The 14547-nt window shown below is 54.1% G+C and overlaps 1 protein-coding gene across 2 annotated transcripts; it reads left to right on the forward strand.

Annotated features, from left to right (window-relative positions):
• The first annotated feature begins 581 nt into the window (after positions 1–581).
• Positions 582–7563, forward strand: Tlx1 (T cell leukemia homeobox 1). 2 transcript variants are annotated; one of them, XM_046450522.2, is made up of 3 exons: positions 582–1704; positions 3845–4082; positions 6475–7563. In XM_046450522.2, the coding sequence occupies exons 1-3, from the start codon at positions 1134–1136 to the stop codon at positions 6695–6697; spliced, it is 1032 nt and encodes a 343-aa protein (XP_046306478.1). In that variant the 5' UTR covers positions 582–1133; the 3' UTR covers positions 6698–7563. The 2 variants fall into 2 exon arrangements, with proteins under 2 accessions (XP_046306478.1, XP_046306479.1); XM_046450523.2 differs by having other exon boundaries at positions 585–1704; positions 3881–4082.
• Positions 7564–14547: the final 6984 nt, after the last annotated feature.

Consider the following 14547-nt stretch of genomic DNA (forward strand, 5'->3'; position numbering starts at 1 on the left):
TTCTCACTGCAGTTTAAAGACTTCTTGCTTGGAATAGCCAGCCTGGGCTAGGTGCTAGGTGGAAAGTAAAGCAAACTGGTTGGATTCATTCAAACACAGTGGAGATTGCTTCTTGAAGAATGTGTTTATTTAAATGGAAAGGGGTATCTTGAGGATGGAGCACCCCAGCAGCAAGCCCTGAACCAACTCTCTTGACTTGTACCTGCCTTTCAGGAAGTCTTACCTTCCTTAATTTCTCTAAAGGGGCTGAATTGGTTTCGCTGCTGCTTTTTATAACAATATGTAGCTAGCTGTTCATAGGCCCTGTTTTAAAGAAGGACAAGCCTGAACTCACCCTCCTGCCTCAGGGCCTGGGCTCCATACCTGGGAGAAGACAAGTCTTCTACCTTCTAACAAGCCGGACTTGAAGTTGGAGTAAATCGCCTGGTTGAGTGACAGGTGTTTCCCAGCTGAGCCCTTGGGGAGATTCTCCAGTTGGGCAGGACACCCGTCCCCAGAGGCTTGGTGGGCTGGACTTCTTTGGCCTAGTCCAAAAATGAGGGGGCGGCTCCTTCCAGGAGAGGCAAAGGACTCTCACTTCTCCCTCCTTGGGTCTGTCTGTCTGTCCATCTCTGGGAATGGCCACTTCCTGTTCCTTTTCTTTCTCATTCTAAGCCTCTCCTCATTGTTCCCCTCTTCCCTCTCTACAGGAACTACTCAGAGCCTTGGTCTCTGTCCCTCTGTCTCTGGCTCTTGCATCTGTCTGGGCTCCTGGCCTCCTCTCCCCCTTTCTCCCCCTCCCCCGCGCTGTCATTCACCCCGCTCCTCTCAGCGTACAGCCAATGGAGAGACCCGGCCGAAACTGCGAGGCTCGCTAGCACAGGGCTTTTTCGCCCGGTGATTGATGTCCCAGAGTCAACAGCGAGCAAGCAGCCGGAGAGGGGAAGGAGAAGCCGCAGAAGGGAAGAATACGGAGCCCCTTCTCTCTCTCCCCTCCCCCCTACTTTAGCCCTTCTGCGCACTTCGTCTTCAAGTCTCCGGCGCAGCCAGGAGCCGCTGTTGCCTCCGCGCCCCCTTGCTTGCTGCCCCCCATAACCAAGCGCAGCAAGCACCCGCCGCCCGGGCCCCCCCGTGGGGCCGGGGCCGGGGCCAGCATGGAGCATCTGGGTCCGCACCACCTCCACCCCGGCCACGCGGAGCCCATCAGCTTCGGCATTGACCAGATCCTCAACAGCCCGGACCAAGGCGGCTGCATGGGGCCGGCCTCTCGCCTCCAGGACGGAGAATACGGCCTTGGCTGTTTGGTCGGAGGCGCTTACACTTATGGCGGCGGGGGCTCCGCAGCCGGGGCCGGGGCCGGGGGCGCGGGGGCCTATGGCGCTGGCGGCCCGGGCGGCCCCGGCGGCCCCGCAAGCAGCAGCGGCGCCTGCAGCATGGGCCCGCTGGCCGGCTCCTACAATGTGAACATGGCCTTGGCGGGCGGCCCTGGTCCGGGCGGCGGCGGCGGAGGGAGCGGCGGCGGCGGGGGGGCGCTGAGCGCTGCCGGGGTGATCCGGGTGCCAGCGCACAGGCCGCTAGCTGGAGCCGTGGCCCACCCCCAACCCCTGGCTACTGGCTTGCCCACTGTGCCCTCTGTGCCTGCCGTGCCGGGTGTCAACAACCTCACCGGCCTCACCTTCCCCTGGATGGAGAGTAACCGCAGATACACAAAGGACAGGTTCACAGGTGAGTCCGGCCCGCGCGCGCCCCGCCTGGCCGTGGCTCGGGCTCTGCACTACCCCTTCCCTGCTTGGTGGCTCCCTGAACACCCCTCTAAGTGCCAGGTCGCCCAGCTCCTCTCCTCGCTTTCGCCAAGTTCAGCGGTCCGCCGAATTCTATGTTCCCAGAATCGCTGTGCTCCAAGAGTTCTCACAGCCTGGGTCCCTCCTACTCTCCTGCAGGACCCCTGCTCCAAGAAGCAATCCTTGGTCCCCTCTCTTGGGATCCTGGGGTCCAGTCAGGTAGAGGGAAGAGGCTATAGATTCAAGACTATCTTCTGTAAACATTCGAGGCTCAGGGATCTCAGAGAAAGGGGTGCGATGTGAACAAAGTGTTTCTTTCGCCCCGGCTGCGATTTTCTGACCGAGGCTGGGACCCCCACAATTAGATGCAAGAACAGGTTTCCCACCTCTGCCCCGCCATACACACATCAAGTTCCCGTGCCCATCGTGCTGTCAGGCCCGGCAAAGAGCCGGGTTCCCCGCGAAGCAGAGCTGGCAGGTCCTTGTCGGAGAGTAGACTTTCTCCTTTCGGTGGCGGCGCGGGGCTGAGTCGCCTGAGACAGCTTGCTCTTCATTTTCTTTCTGTCCCGGCTGGGCGTCTTCGCCAGGGCCCAACTCTGTTGTCTCCGGGGTGAATAATGCATCCGTGGCTGGAGGACGACTCTCGGGATGATTACTGCACTAGGTGGAGGCTGGCTCCTGCCCTCTCAGCTCCTTCCTTGGCTGGTCGCGGGTCCCTCCGCTCCCGCTTCCGCTCTGGGCACTCAGCTCGGACTCCGGCACAGCCCGTTCCCCAGGCCCTTACTTCCCGTTCCCTGGATCTGAGACCATGATCCTCCCGCAGGCCAGATCCCCAAACCCCACTGGGAAACTGCCACGAATTGAACTCAATTCCTGGTCTGGGCCTTAGAGAGGGGACATAGGACAACCAGGCCTCTGCTGGCTGCAGCTGGGACTCCCAGCCCAGCTCCAGGGCCCAACTGTGAAAGTGTGTGTGTGTGTGTGTGTGTGTATGTGTGGGTGTACACACGTGTGCAAAGACATTGGGAGAAGAATTTTAGAGCTAAGCGTGGCTAGATAATCCCAAGGAATTCCAGGCCCTCTATGAAGCACAGAGACTGCATTTGGAGCTTCTGACCAGATTCTGGGACTGTGGCAGAAGCCTGTGTGTGTGTGTGTGTGTGTGTGTGTGTGTGTGTGTGTGTGGTGTGGTGGGGGGTGTCAGAAGCAGAACAGCTGCTGCATTGTGGGCCTCCAGGAAGAACCCTCACTCATGGGCCCCAATGCTCCAACTCAGGTGATCTCAGGCAGGCCTGAGTAGGCAGAGCCTTGTGCCCACCTCATTCCCCTACCCAAGGTCAGTGTTGAAAGCTCTGGAGGAACCCCCAACTAGGACCCCACTCTCCTGGATATACATATATTAGGATCCTGGGACAGGGAGACCACTGTTGTGTATGTGTGTTTGTGTGTGTGTATGTGTGTGTGTCTATACACTCAGCACAAGGCTTACTCTGGGGAGCCACAGTCCATCCTAGTCCTGTGTTGGGACTGAAGGAGGTTCTGAGGGAGTATATGACTATGGCCTCCTATTACCTTGTGTCCTGTGTGCTTGTGCTGTGTCTGTACTTGTCTGGGTGTATACATCCTCCTGTTTGTGTGCACAGATCTGTAAGTTCACACCTGGTATACGCTATGTCTTGAAGGGCTGTGAAGGTGCTCAGGTCAAGACCTAGAGTCAGGCACCTTGATTACCCTCTGCCTCTTAGCGTTGGCCTGCTTTTCTGAGGTTGGAGGCCAGGGGCTGTGACCTTTAGCTCTCCTTACACTGACCCTGGGTGGGAGGAAGGGAGCAAGGAGGCCACTGGGCTTGGGAAGCCCCGGGCTAGGGAGGCCTAGGCGGTGGTGGCTGCCGAGGAGGCGTCAGCCTGGCGGGCGGAAGGGTGCCCTTTCCCGTGGCGGGCTTGGAGCTGAGGGCTGCTGGGAGGATCGTGGTCTTGCTTTTAGGGGTCCAGCCACTGCGCTCGCTGACTCGCGTGGTGTCGGGCCTGGGACGCCTCCTGACGCTCTGCCGCTTGCCTCTGCCGTCTGTCTGTCTCCCGCTCCAGTGGCCCTCTCACCCTTCACTGTAACACGCCGTATAGGTCACCCCTACCAGAACCGGACGCCCCCCAAGAAGAAGAAGCCGCGCACGTCCTTCACGCGCCTGCAGATCTGCGAGTTGGAGAAGCGTTTCCACCGCCAGAAGTACTTAGCCTCCGCGGAGCGCGCAGCTTTGGCCAAGGCGCTCAAAATGACCGACGCTCAGGTCAAAACCTGGTTCCAGAACCGGCGGACGAAGTGGAGGTGAGCACATAGGGAAGGCCTGCCGCGGGCGGCACAGTTCTTGCTGCTCTCGGCTTGCTCGCTGGCTCTCTTTGGGCAAACAGACTCCCTCTGCTCGCTGGTTTCTGATCGGTTTGGTGGAGCGGGCTTCTGCAAGGCTCGCGGGGAGCTGGAAGCAATCAAGACCAATAGCCAGGTGGGACTGGAGACACTTAGCTCTGTTTTACCGGTGGCTTCAGGACTTTCTGAACTGTGCGGATGTAGATGCGGCTGGTCTCCGCCGCCGCTAGGGCAAACAGGCGTGTTAGACTACTGTGTATCTGGGACCTCTGGGCTCAGTGAATCCTCAGAGGCTTTTTGATTGTGCAAATTCTCATTTACCGGGGAAACCTCTTCTGTCCCAGAGACATGGAAGCAGAAACGGGCCTCATCTTGTTTCTGCGCTCCATCCGGACTCCCGGCAGGGCGACTGGGGCCCCAGAACGCAGGCTGGGCCCTTCTGATTGCCTCCTCCCCACCGGGTTCCCTACCCTGGGAGGAAAAAAATCAATCCGCGCCGGCTGTGACTAGGTTTAGTGGGTCCCACTGAAAGGGGGATCAATTAGGAGCAGATGGGTGTGTGAGAAAAAGACATTTTCCTTTCTCAATTACACTTACTACACGTTTTATTTTTATTTTTTTCACATGCTATACGTCAACCCCTCTCGTTTTCGTTCTTCTCTCTCCCCTACTTTTGCGGACATTAAGCGTCCCCCACTCCCCTAAGTAGCCTTATTCCCTGCAGACACTGGAACATTCTCCAGATACACCCTCTTGCACCCCTGCATCCTCCTGCGCTTCTGGCCCGCATTCTCAGGTCCAAACGCATTGTCGCGAGTTCGAACGCTCAGGCTCTGGGTGGGTGGCGGGGGGTGCGCAAGAGTCTGGGCAAAGTCGTCGGAGGCGGCGGCGCCGGGCCGGGCGGGCCTCGGGGAGAGAGGAAGGAATTGGAGTTTCCTCTTTTTCTGAACGAAGGCGAGGAATCTGCTCGGGATTCCGCCTTGGGGCCACAAAGGAAGCCCGGGCCCGCAAGTCTACCGCCCCCCATCAACATTCCTGTCTCTGGGGAAGGGGTGGGGGACTCGGTTTCAACCCTTTGAAAACTGGTAAAAGAGGGAGCTTGGGCTAGCTGGGAGGGGTCGCTGGTATTTTCAAGGCCTACTAAGGATTGTAGACTAAGGGAGGGGAAGAAGCCAGGCAACCCCCTCACACACACACCAAACTAGAGTGGGGACACAGAAAGGCAGCGTCAAGCAAAGAGAGAAACTGAAACACAAAGGAGAGGGACAAAGATAGATTCCCCACTCCAAGAGAAAAAGGGAGCATGGCAGGCAGCCTAAGGAAATCTTATGTACAATAAAGGAAAGCATTGGATGATTAAAATCGCCATTTTCGTTTCAAAGAAATTCCCTTAATTCAGAGAAAACGAAGGGGGATGAAAAAAAAAAAAACAATAGACAAAACACAGAGTGAATGAAGAGAAACATTTGGGTGCAGTTTAAAACGCAGGAACCAAGGGGAAGAAAGAGGCAGAAAGATACACCGAATGAAAAGTCCAGAAGGGGCGGCGCGAGGAGGCTAGCGGCGGCCGCTGGAAGAAGCCCTCGCAGGCTTCGCGCGGCTTCATCGATCGCCTACAAATTGCTTCTGGAGGCCCCGGGGACTCCCATTAGGTCTGTCCACCTTAGAGACAGACGTTTGATCTCAGTTGACAGGGTGGAGGGGCGGCATTAAATGGAATAAGTGAGTCATCGCTTCCCAAGACTGCCTCCGAGGAAGCTGGTGGGTCCGGCGGGAGCCCGGGGCAGGGCACAGGGCTTGGTGCACGAGGTCTGAGCCCTGGGGGAGGTTCAGAGAAAGGAGAGAAGAGAGGTCTAAACGCTGGTCTTTGCCTCTGTGTACTCGTGGGGAGGTGAGGCTCTTTGGGTTTGGGGCGGCGCCAGGTCTCCCATACTGGTGGGGAGAGACGACCTGCCAACCTACCCCTAGCTAAGGGGGTGAGGGTGTGGGCGCTGCGCTCAGATGGGAGGCCCAGCAGTTCAGGCCTAGCGGACATACCCACAGTTCCTCCGGGAGATACAGCTCCATCCACTTTTGGGTTTCCCAGTCTCCCCCCACCCCGTGGCGCTGGGGATTGAACCCAGGGCCTATGCATGCGAGGCAAGCACTCTACCAACTGGGCTGTATTCCCAGCCTTTATCAGAATCAGGACACTCAAGTAGATGGAATGTGTTAAAACAGCCTAAATTGGAATTGGGGGCTGCAAACAGGAGCCATGTTCACCGAAGCTATCTCCCGGGAGCGCGCTCGGAACCCTCGCACGCGCGGGAGCCGGGTTGGTGCCCTGGCGGGTAACGGCTTGTTCCCGGTACAGGCGACAGACCGCGGAGGAGCGTGAGGCCGAGAGGCAGCAGGCAAACCGCATCCTCCTGCAGCTGCAGCAGGAGGCCTTCCAGAAGAGCCTGGCGCAGCCGCTGCCGGCTGACCCACTGTGTGTACACAACTCGTCGCTCTTCGCCCTGCAGAACCTGCAGCCTTGGTCTGACGACTCCACCAAGATCACTAGCGTCACATCTGTGGCGTCGGCGTGCGAGTGAGCCTGCACGCTTCACTCTGGGGGACCCCAGGCCGAGTTAAGGGCCTCTGAGGCCTCAGAGCCAGGACTCTCCCCCACCCCTCCCCACCTTGGACTGCACGTGGGAGGGGAAAGCTGCTCCCCTTGCACCGGCCCCTAACGCTCCTGCCAACACTGTTCCGGTCTTAAATGGAAGAAAAGAGCGCTGGGGACAGGGACGGAGACCCCTTCCCAGAAGCCTATGCGATCCCCCAGGTCACGTCCTCTGGAAATGTTCAGAGTCCTCTCAGTGTTCCTTCATTTCATTTTATTTCAATTTTAACATGGCACGGAGAGAGACAGGGAGATGAGTTTGGATGCAAGAGCTTCTGGGATCTCCAGATCTCTGAATTTGCCCTGGGAAACTCCTCTCTGTCCTACTCCTCATCACACACTTGAATAACCATAGGCCCACATAGAGGTGATGTCACTATCCCTCCAGGTACCACCCAAGAACCATACATGAGCTAAGGCAGAGTGTCATGCACACATAGGGTCATAGCCTTCACACTGTTGACCCTCACTATTAGGTACAGGCCAAGGGTTACCCAGATTCATCCCGAATAGCATGGCGCTCTCTCTCAAAGACACACAAAGCTACAGACACACAGTGACACACCATTCCACACACAACAGCCTCACTGGGCCTACTGGGCCCCCCAACCTCACATCCCAGCTGCACCCAGGTACGCACAGACAGGTTTTCACACAAACTCAGCCCATTTCTCCAGATCCTGTTTGTAGGGGGGTTTAAGTTATGCACTTAATAAGGTGTTTTCTGTGTAACCATTTTATAAAGTGCTTGTGTAATTTATGTGGAAAAAAATAATAAAACCCTCCGGATCCGGAGTCAGGGCTGCCTGCTCCTTGCTGAGCTGCACATCTTGCAGCTACTTGGGTTTGGTGAGAGCTGGGGCTTCAGAGGCAGCTTCTGGTACCTGTACCTAAAGGATATATGGGTGGAAAGACCCTCAGACTCTGGAGAGAGAAAAGGAGGAGGACAAACTGAAAGAAGGTAGAGCTGAGGAGAGGCAGCTTCTCCTGGGATTGCTATATTTGAAAGGATGTGGATATCTTGGAGTGTGAGAGTTGTGTGTGTGTGTGTGTGTGTGTGTGCATTCTGTGTTTGTGGTAGTATGGGCAATTAGAACATTACTGATGGGGAATGTTTGTGATGGTGTCTACATGTGTAAATGTGTTTGAAATTCTTGTATGTAAATACTTGTTTCTGCTTAAGTTGTGAATTGAAACTATCATTGTATGCATAGGCTTGAAGTTGTGTGTGTGTAATCATGTTAAAATGTGACTGTCTTTTGGGGTAATTGTGTGATCACCCTTTTTGTGATTGTATATGAATTGTGTTAGTGTTTTTCAGAGTACATATTAGTTTCTCTTTGTGAATCTACTTTTGTGTTAAATATGTGGTTTTTGATTGTGTATCATCTTTAATTGTATGAATGTAATTGTGAGATGTAGTCATGTGTGAGCTATGTGTTTGAATGGTACAGTATGTACTTGTGACAGTTTGTAACTGGGGGAGTGCATATAGTGGACATGTGGATCATTATGGGAGATTGTCCTGGTGGGTGAGTGGGTGTAATTGTGCACTGATGGTGTATGTGGTGGTGGGAGTCTAAGATGTATGCATGGATACTTTGTGGGGAGACCATTATCTGTTGGGAGTTCTGGGTCTCTGTGCTCATCCTAGCAAGCTATAGAGACTGGAGCATTTCAAATCAGGAATTAGAGCCAGGACTTTCTCTGATGCTGTAAGTGGGACTTTCAGGCCCCCAGGACTAGTCTGGCTTATGAGAAGTTGGAAGAAGTGTCTTTCTGAAAACCTCCAGGGTGCCCCAGATCCTTCTGATCTGAACATCAGTCACAGAATACCCCCCTCCCCATATCATTTAGTCCCTGAACTTCCAGACCAATTGCAAACAATTGACTTGGATCTGCTTTTCTGGAGAAGATGGGTGGTGGTGTGTCTGGGGAACTCATTAGCCTAGGGACTGTTGAAGTAGGGAGATAAGAGGATTTTTCTTTGGGATAGGAAAGTGAGAGAACTTTGCAGTTGGAAACTAGAGGTATGGGGCAGGGGCAGGACTGCAGAGCTGTGTGCAATATGATTGAAGATGGAGGGAGTGACCAAAACCATCAGAGCTACTGTCTCACATCCCTGCCCTGGCAGCCATGGAGGGTTGCAATACAGGGACAAAGGGCACAGTAATCTCCCACTCAGGGAAGCCCAAGGGGAAGTTTGGGTTGGGTGGGGAGTAGTTTTGTTAATCCACACCCTCATTCATGCACCTCCTTGGATCTCAGCAAAGGAGGGTTCTGGGTCCAAATACTGGCCAGCTTTAAGGCTTTCTGGGGTTTTAGGACTCCCTGGCAAAGTGTGGATTAGTGGGAGGGGGTGGTCTGGCTGCAGTTCTGGTCCTGTAGAGGGTCTCCAGAACTCACCCGCTGCAGCGCTCAGTACAAAATGGAGCAAAATCCGGAAATGGCCTCCCAGGACTACAAAATTCTCCTTGGGTAGATCTGGCTGCGCCCTTTGCTCGCGGCATGACTGTCGCCTCCAAGTCCATGCCTTCTTCGCAGAATGCGGTTTCTTTCCTCCATTTACATTTTTCGGAATCGGTGTCTCCCGCAGTAAAATCTTGAAGCCATCCCAAAGCCGCCAGACCCCAGGCAAGATCGGACCGCTATTCCAGGGACCACCCCCCAAAAGCTGTTATGTCCGGAAGTCCCCGGATATTTCTTGACCACAGACTGTCCAACCGTGGAGGAGCTGGGGGTAGAGATGGGGAGCAACTGCTGTCCCAAACACAACACCCCAAACAGGCTCCAAAACCCGTACTTTTCACCGCCATTCTCACCCTCTTTTAGAGACAAAGCGAGCAAAGTTGGGCACCACCCCCCATCTTCACGAACAGCCTAATACTCATAACTGCGTTGGCAGATCTAGGCCTGGAACTCCTAGCCCCGCTGTTCTCTGACCCTGCCCAGCTGGCCCAGGACTGGAGAAAAACAGGCATTTTGCATGTCAGGTTCATCCCAGGCAATGGGACCCAGGACGCTCAGAGCGGGCAACTTCCGAGTTACCTAGATACCTGCCTGCCTGCTCCCGCCGCTCTTTGCCGCCTGCGGTCCTGGATTAGGCGTTCTTCCAGGACATCTCCAACACTGGACCCCGGGCTAGGTCTCCGGGAGGTGTCAGACTCCCGGAGGCGTTGGAATTATTGGCGCTGAGGGACCGGGCCAGACTGACTCCTCGCTCTCCGCTCTCCGTCAGAATTCGTTGGACGAATCTCAATGAATCCCGCGTCAGCCGAGTGCTGCTGCAACGGAAAAAGGTGGGGACGCTGGCTCTGCCTGTGAGTTGAGAGGGAGCTTTACTTGAACACTGTGTCCGGAGTGTGCCGGAAACCGGAACCCAGGGGCTTCAAGGGTCAGAGTCAAGGTCAACTGCTCCAAGTAGAAAGCTCGAAATGCCTGGTCTTTCATGGCGCCTATCGGAAATAATAGGTCTTTGATCAAAAATAGAAAAGGAATAAATCATCTGAATAATTGTATGCAGAGGTGCCGGAGAGGAAAAGAAGAATTAACAAACCTTTCTGGGCGGAGACCCTCCCCCCACCCCCGTTTTTTCCTTGTCTTGAGAGAGGTTACTGCCCTGACCAAATACCCGCAGCCAGTGAGCCCTGAGCAGCGGCTCAGACCTGGGGCAGCCCGTCCCATCCTCGTGGTTCAGTGGATGGTGACCTGCCGCCCAAGAACCCAGGAAAGGCTGGGGTCCCAGAGGCTCTGTGCTGTGAGGTGGGTGGCACATAAAAAATCTGGCTCAACCTGTTGACTATAATAGAGGCTTTGTGTCACCAGATCTGTGTTTGGGGGTGGTGGTGGCTGCGGGGAGATAGACACTGCCTAAATACTGCCTGCCTGCTCCATGGCTTCCCTAGTGAGGAAGCAGGTGTGGGGTTTGCTATGGGTCCAAGAATAAGAGGGGTGCCCTCTTTGTTGTATCAGTGACATGCAGGTGGGCAGGGTAGGTTGCAGGCTCAAGAGACAACTCAGTAAGCCCCTCCCTATGGGCTATGCAGAACAGGAGCAGCTGGGACTCCAGTGGCCATGCTGTGGAAATCTGGGAGGTTGTGGCCCCAGGCCTACTCTGAGGGCCCCTCAGCTCAGATGCTGGAAGAGATCCTCTTCCTTAAGCTGTGCTCCTCTTGCTCCCTTCACATCCACTTTAACAAACTTCTCCACTCCCAGGGCTCTGTGCAATCTGTCCCCCTTCAGCTCAGTTTTGAATCCGACTGGCAGGGAGCTGCCTCCACTTTCCCAACTTGGCTCAAAATGAGTCCAGTGACTCCTGGCTCCAGTTCAACACTGACCTGATTGACCACGGAGGCCTTCAGGTACCACCCACCTGCACCTTCCTCTGGATTTCTTGTCTTGGGGAAACCAATAGGAACAGGCTGGGGTTCCAAAAAGGTTTCCAAAAAGCTCAGAGCAGACTGGGAAGGTGGAATTTGCCATGGTTAGGGTAGGGTGGAGGATGAATGAGAAAGGTGGGTGCAGAGAGCCTGGGGTACCCCAGTTGTGCTGACAGGTAGGTATAAACAACCTCACACTCACAGCCTGCATTGCTGTGTAGGACCTCATGTACTCCCTCTAACTATGCAACAGCCAGAGTATCCAATGTTACACAAGGGGAGGTATAGGTGTGTGGTGCCAGGCATACACAAGTGCACACACAACCTTCATTGCTGGAGCCTGTGGTTACCTCTCGCAAGCTCACACCTGTCACTGCCTGTCACTGCCTGTCACTGCCTGGCCAATTCCTGTTGGCAGTTACCCCATGGGCACCCCTCCTTTCTTCCCCCTCCCCTCCTCTCCCAGCCCAGATGAAGGAGGGTCTAACTGAGCTCCTAGAGGGCCTGGGGGTGGGAACGTCCTCCATTCACACTTCAGCTTCCAGTCCAACAGCTCTGGCCCAGACAGACCCCTTGGATCGGTGGTTGGGCTTGGGGACCCCCAGCAACAATCAGAAGGTCCAGCGACCACTGCCCTGAGGAAATCCGGCCTCCTTGCGTGAGAAGGTTGGGAGGGGTGTAGGGGAAGGTGGGGATGCGAGGCCACCACTGCGGAATGCCTCAGAAAGGGAGGCTTTGCTAGGAGCTGCCGTGCCCCTCCGGTTTTCGGCCTTGTGGTCCCAGAGCTTATATATTTTCGGTTGGTGAGTGAGGGTGTAGCCGCAGGACCCAAGGCTGGAGGCAGTGTTGGCGGCTCAGCCGCGCACAAGTGGGAGCCGGACAAGGCCACCGCGCAGAAAACCCGGACAGGTGAGTTCCGGGCGCCCTCTAGGGGCCTCGCATAGAGAGGCGCCTCGAGCCAAGGCCAGGGAGCTTGGGCTGTCGCGCCGCCCTTTCCAACACAGGGCTGGCTGCTGCTAGCGCAGGGGAAAATAATACTACTAATAAGCAATATTACTGAGCGCTTGCTGTGTCCCAGGCACTGCGCTAGACTTTAAAAATTCTATCCATTCCTAACCACCGCTCTATTAGGCAGCTGGTATTTTTATTCCTGCTTTAACAGGCAAGGGAAATTCAAGTTCAGAGACGTTCTGCAATTTGCCTAAGAGCATCAACTGGGACTAGCATTCCGATCTAGCCGTCTAACCCTAGAGCCAGGGCCTTTGAGAAGGGTACTTAAGTGCTGGGATGCCGTGGGTTTGGGAGGATTGGAGGTGAGACCCCACCAATCTCCCGTCAGGGCTTGGCTTTGTGGAGGGAGCTGTCATTCAGTCCAGTGGTGAGCCAGAGTGTTTGTCCTCTAGAGCTCTGGGAAACTCCCTTCCAGTTCAATGCATTCTGCTGGACAACCCCTACCCCTACACACTTCTCTGACTTTGCCAGGCCTGAGAGTCCACCTCCTCCCCACCAACACCTACAATAGCCCATCCTCTGGGCCTTCCCAGCCAGGCCTTCCTCCTTCCAAGAGTCCCTGGGATTAGAAGGGGGCTGCATTTACTTCCACCCCTTTCCCTTCCTCCTCTGGATCAGCTGGGGTGGAAGGTCTCAAACTAACAGTTAAAAATAGAAGCAAATGAATGACACTTTATTAGACAAAGGAATGGAGAAACAGGACGAAAAATCCTTCCTCTCCTTTCCATCTGCTCAGTCAAAAGCCTGTAGCTGGGGGAGGCTCTGGCCTGCAAAGTGGCAGAGTGAGCTGGGTGGGTAGGAGGCTGAGACCCAAAAGGTCAGAGAGTTACTATTTTTTTTTTTAGTATCTTTTAGTGAATGGATTCAATCAAAATGTTTTTTAAAAAGAGACTGGCCTCCTCTTTTTCTCTTCTTCTCAGGATGGTTGAGGAGGTGGAGGTGAAGAGGTATCCCTAGGAAGATCTTTTATTTCCAATAAAATTATCTTCATTTATTCACAAATAGCTCCTGGAAGTGTTTTATACTTCAATGTGTGCTTGAATCACCAGGGATCTTGTTAAAGACCCATGCATAAAGTCTGGGGTGGGGCCTAAGACTCTGCGTGTAGGACAAGATTCTTAATGCTGATGCTTCTGCCAGCATCCAGGCCTTAACCTACTATTCTCGCTCTGAGTTCTAATCCTAGATGTCAAAGCAACCTGCTAAAAGTGGTCTACAATGTTGCCTATTTGCTCAGGGTTTCCTTCTTCCCCATTTTATGACAAATGAAAAAAGTAGAGACACATTGATACTCCTTCTGTTAGGATTTATTTATTTCTTTTGCAGTGCTGAGGATCAAACCCCCGGGTCTCACACATGCTAGGCAAGGGATCTACCAGTGGGATACAAGCCCCTGGTAGAATATTTTTAAAATGCACATTTCAGCATGCCATGAGATGCACAACTTCCTGTTGATAGATTATGTCTTACTACTTTCCTTATTACCTGCATGGCCCCTCTGATCCGGGTTCCCTCTTTTGCACCTGCTATCTTTCTAAAGCCCTCTTTCATTCCCAGGCAGCTGTTTAAGTGTCTTTGGACATCAGCCTAGGTGTTGAGCCTTGTTTTTCTGCTGTCTAACCTCAGGCAAGTTAATTAAGTTTTAGAACTTTGCAATTTCCTTGTTCATATTATAGGTCCAACCCTTCTCTGGATTACTGAGGGGATTAAGGAGATAACTCAGGTAAAAGTGCTTGGCTCTTCAAAGGTACTCCAGGAATGATGAAGAGTGCCCTAGGGTGGTGAGACCTGAGTTTTCTATACTTGGGGCTAGTTGGAGTGGGTGGGGTGGGAGGGATGAATCACACCCTTCCCCCCTCATTTCCAGACCTTTGATTTCCAGGAGAAATCCAATGGCTGCTTTGGCAGTCTTGCTCCACAATTAGATTAGATTCATAGGTGTCCAACTGTTCATGGGGCAGGAGGGTGTGGTGAGACCTGATTGCAAAATGCAATGGACAGAGACCTGAGGGAAGGGGCCTGGTGAAGAGCCACCCAGCCCCAGAGGCTCCAGTCCCTGACAGGGGTAGAGCCACCATGCATACATCCCTCCACGAATTCTCGTGAAATTGCAGCTCTTGTCTGCAGCTCTGCCTCTCAGGCTGACCTGATGTTCCACTCGTGGAAACAGTTGTGCTCCATAGCTACACGTTTACACCCTTATTTTTAAAAAGAATCTTTGATTGCAAATGGTGGGAGCTGTGTACTCTCACTATTTACCTCTAGCCCAGGGAAAACCGAGTTCACATGCATTCACTCACCTGTTCCCATTTTGAGAACAGATGGTTTCACAACCACAGACTTCAACTTCTATCCCTTTCCAGCCCCAGGCCCAAGGTCACACTCTTCC

This window comes from Marmota monax, unplaced genomic scaffold (genome assembly GCF_021218885.2).
Source record: "Marmota monax isolate L192 unplaced genomic scaffold, Marmota_monax_Labrador192_F-V1.1 WCK01_AAM20220418_F8-fsc00004, whole genome shotgun sequence".
NCBI lineage: Eukaryota > Metazoa > Chordata > Mammalia > Rodentia > Sciuridae > Marmota > Marmota monax.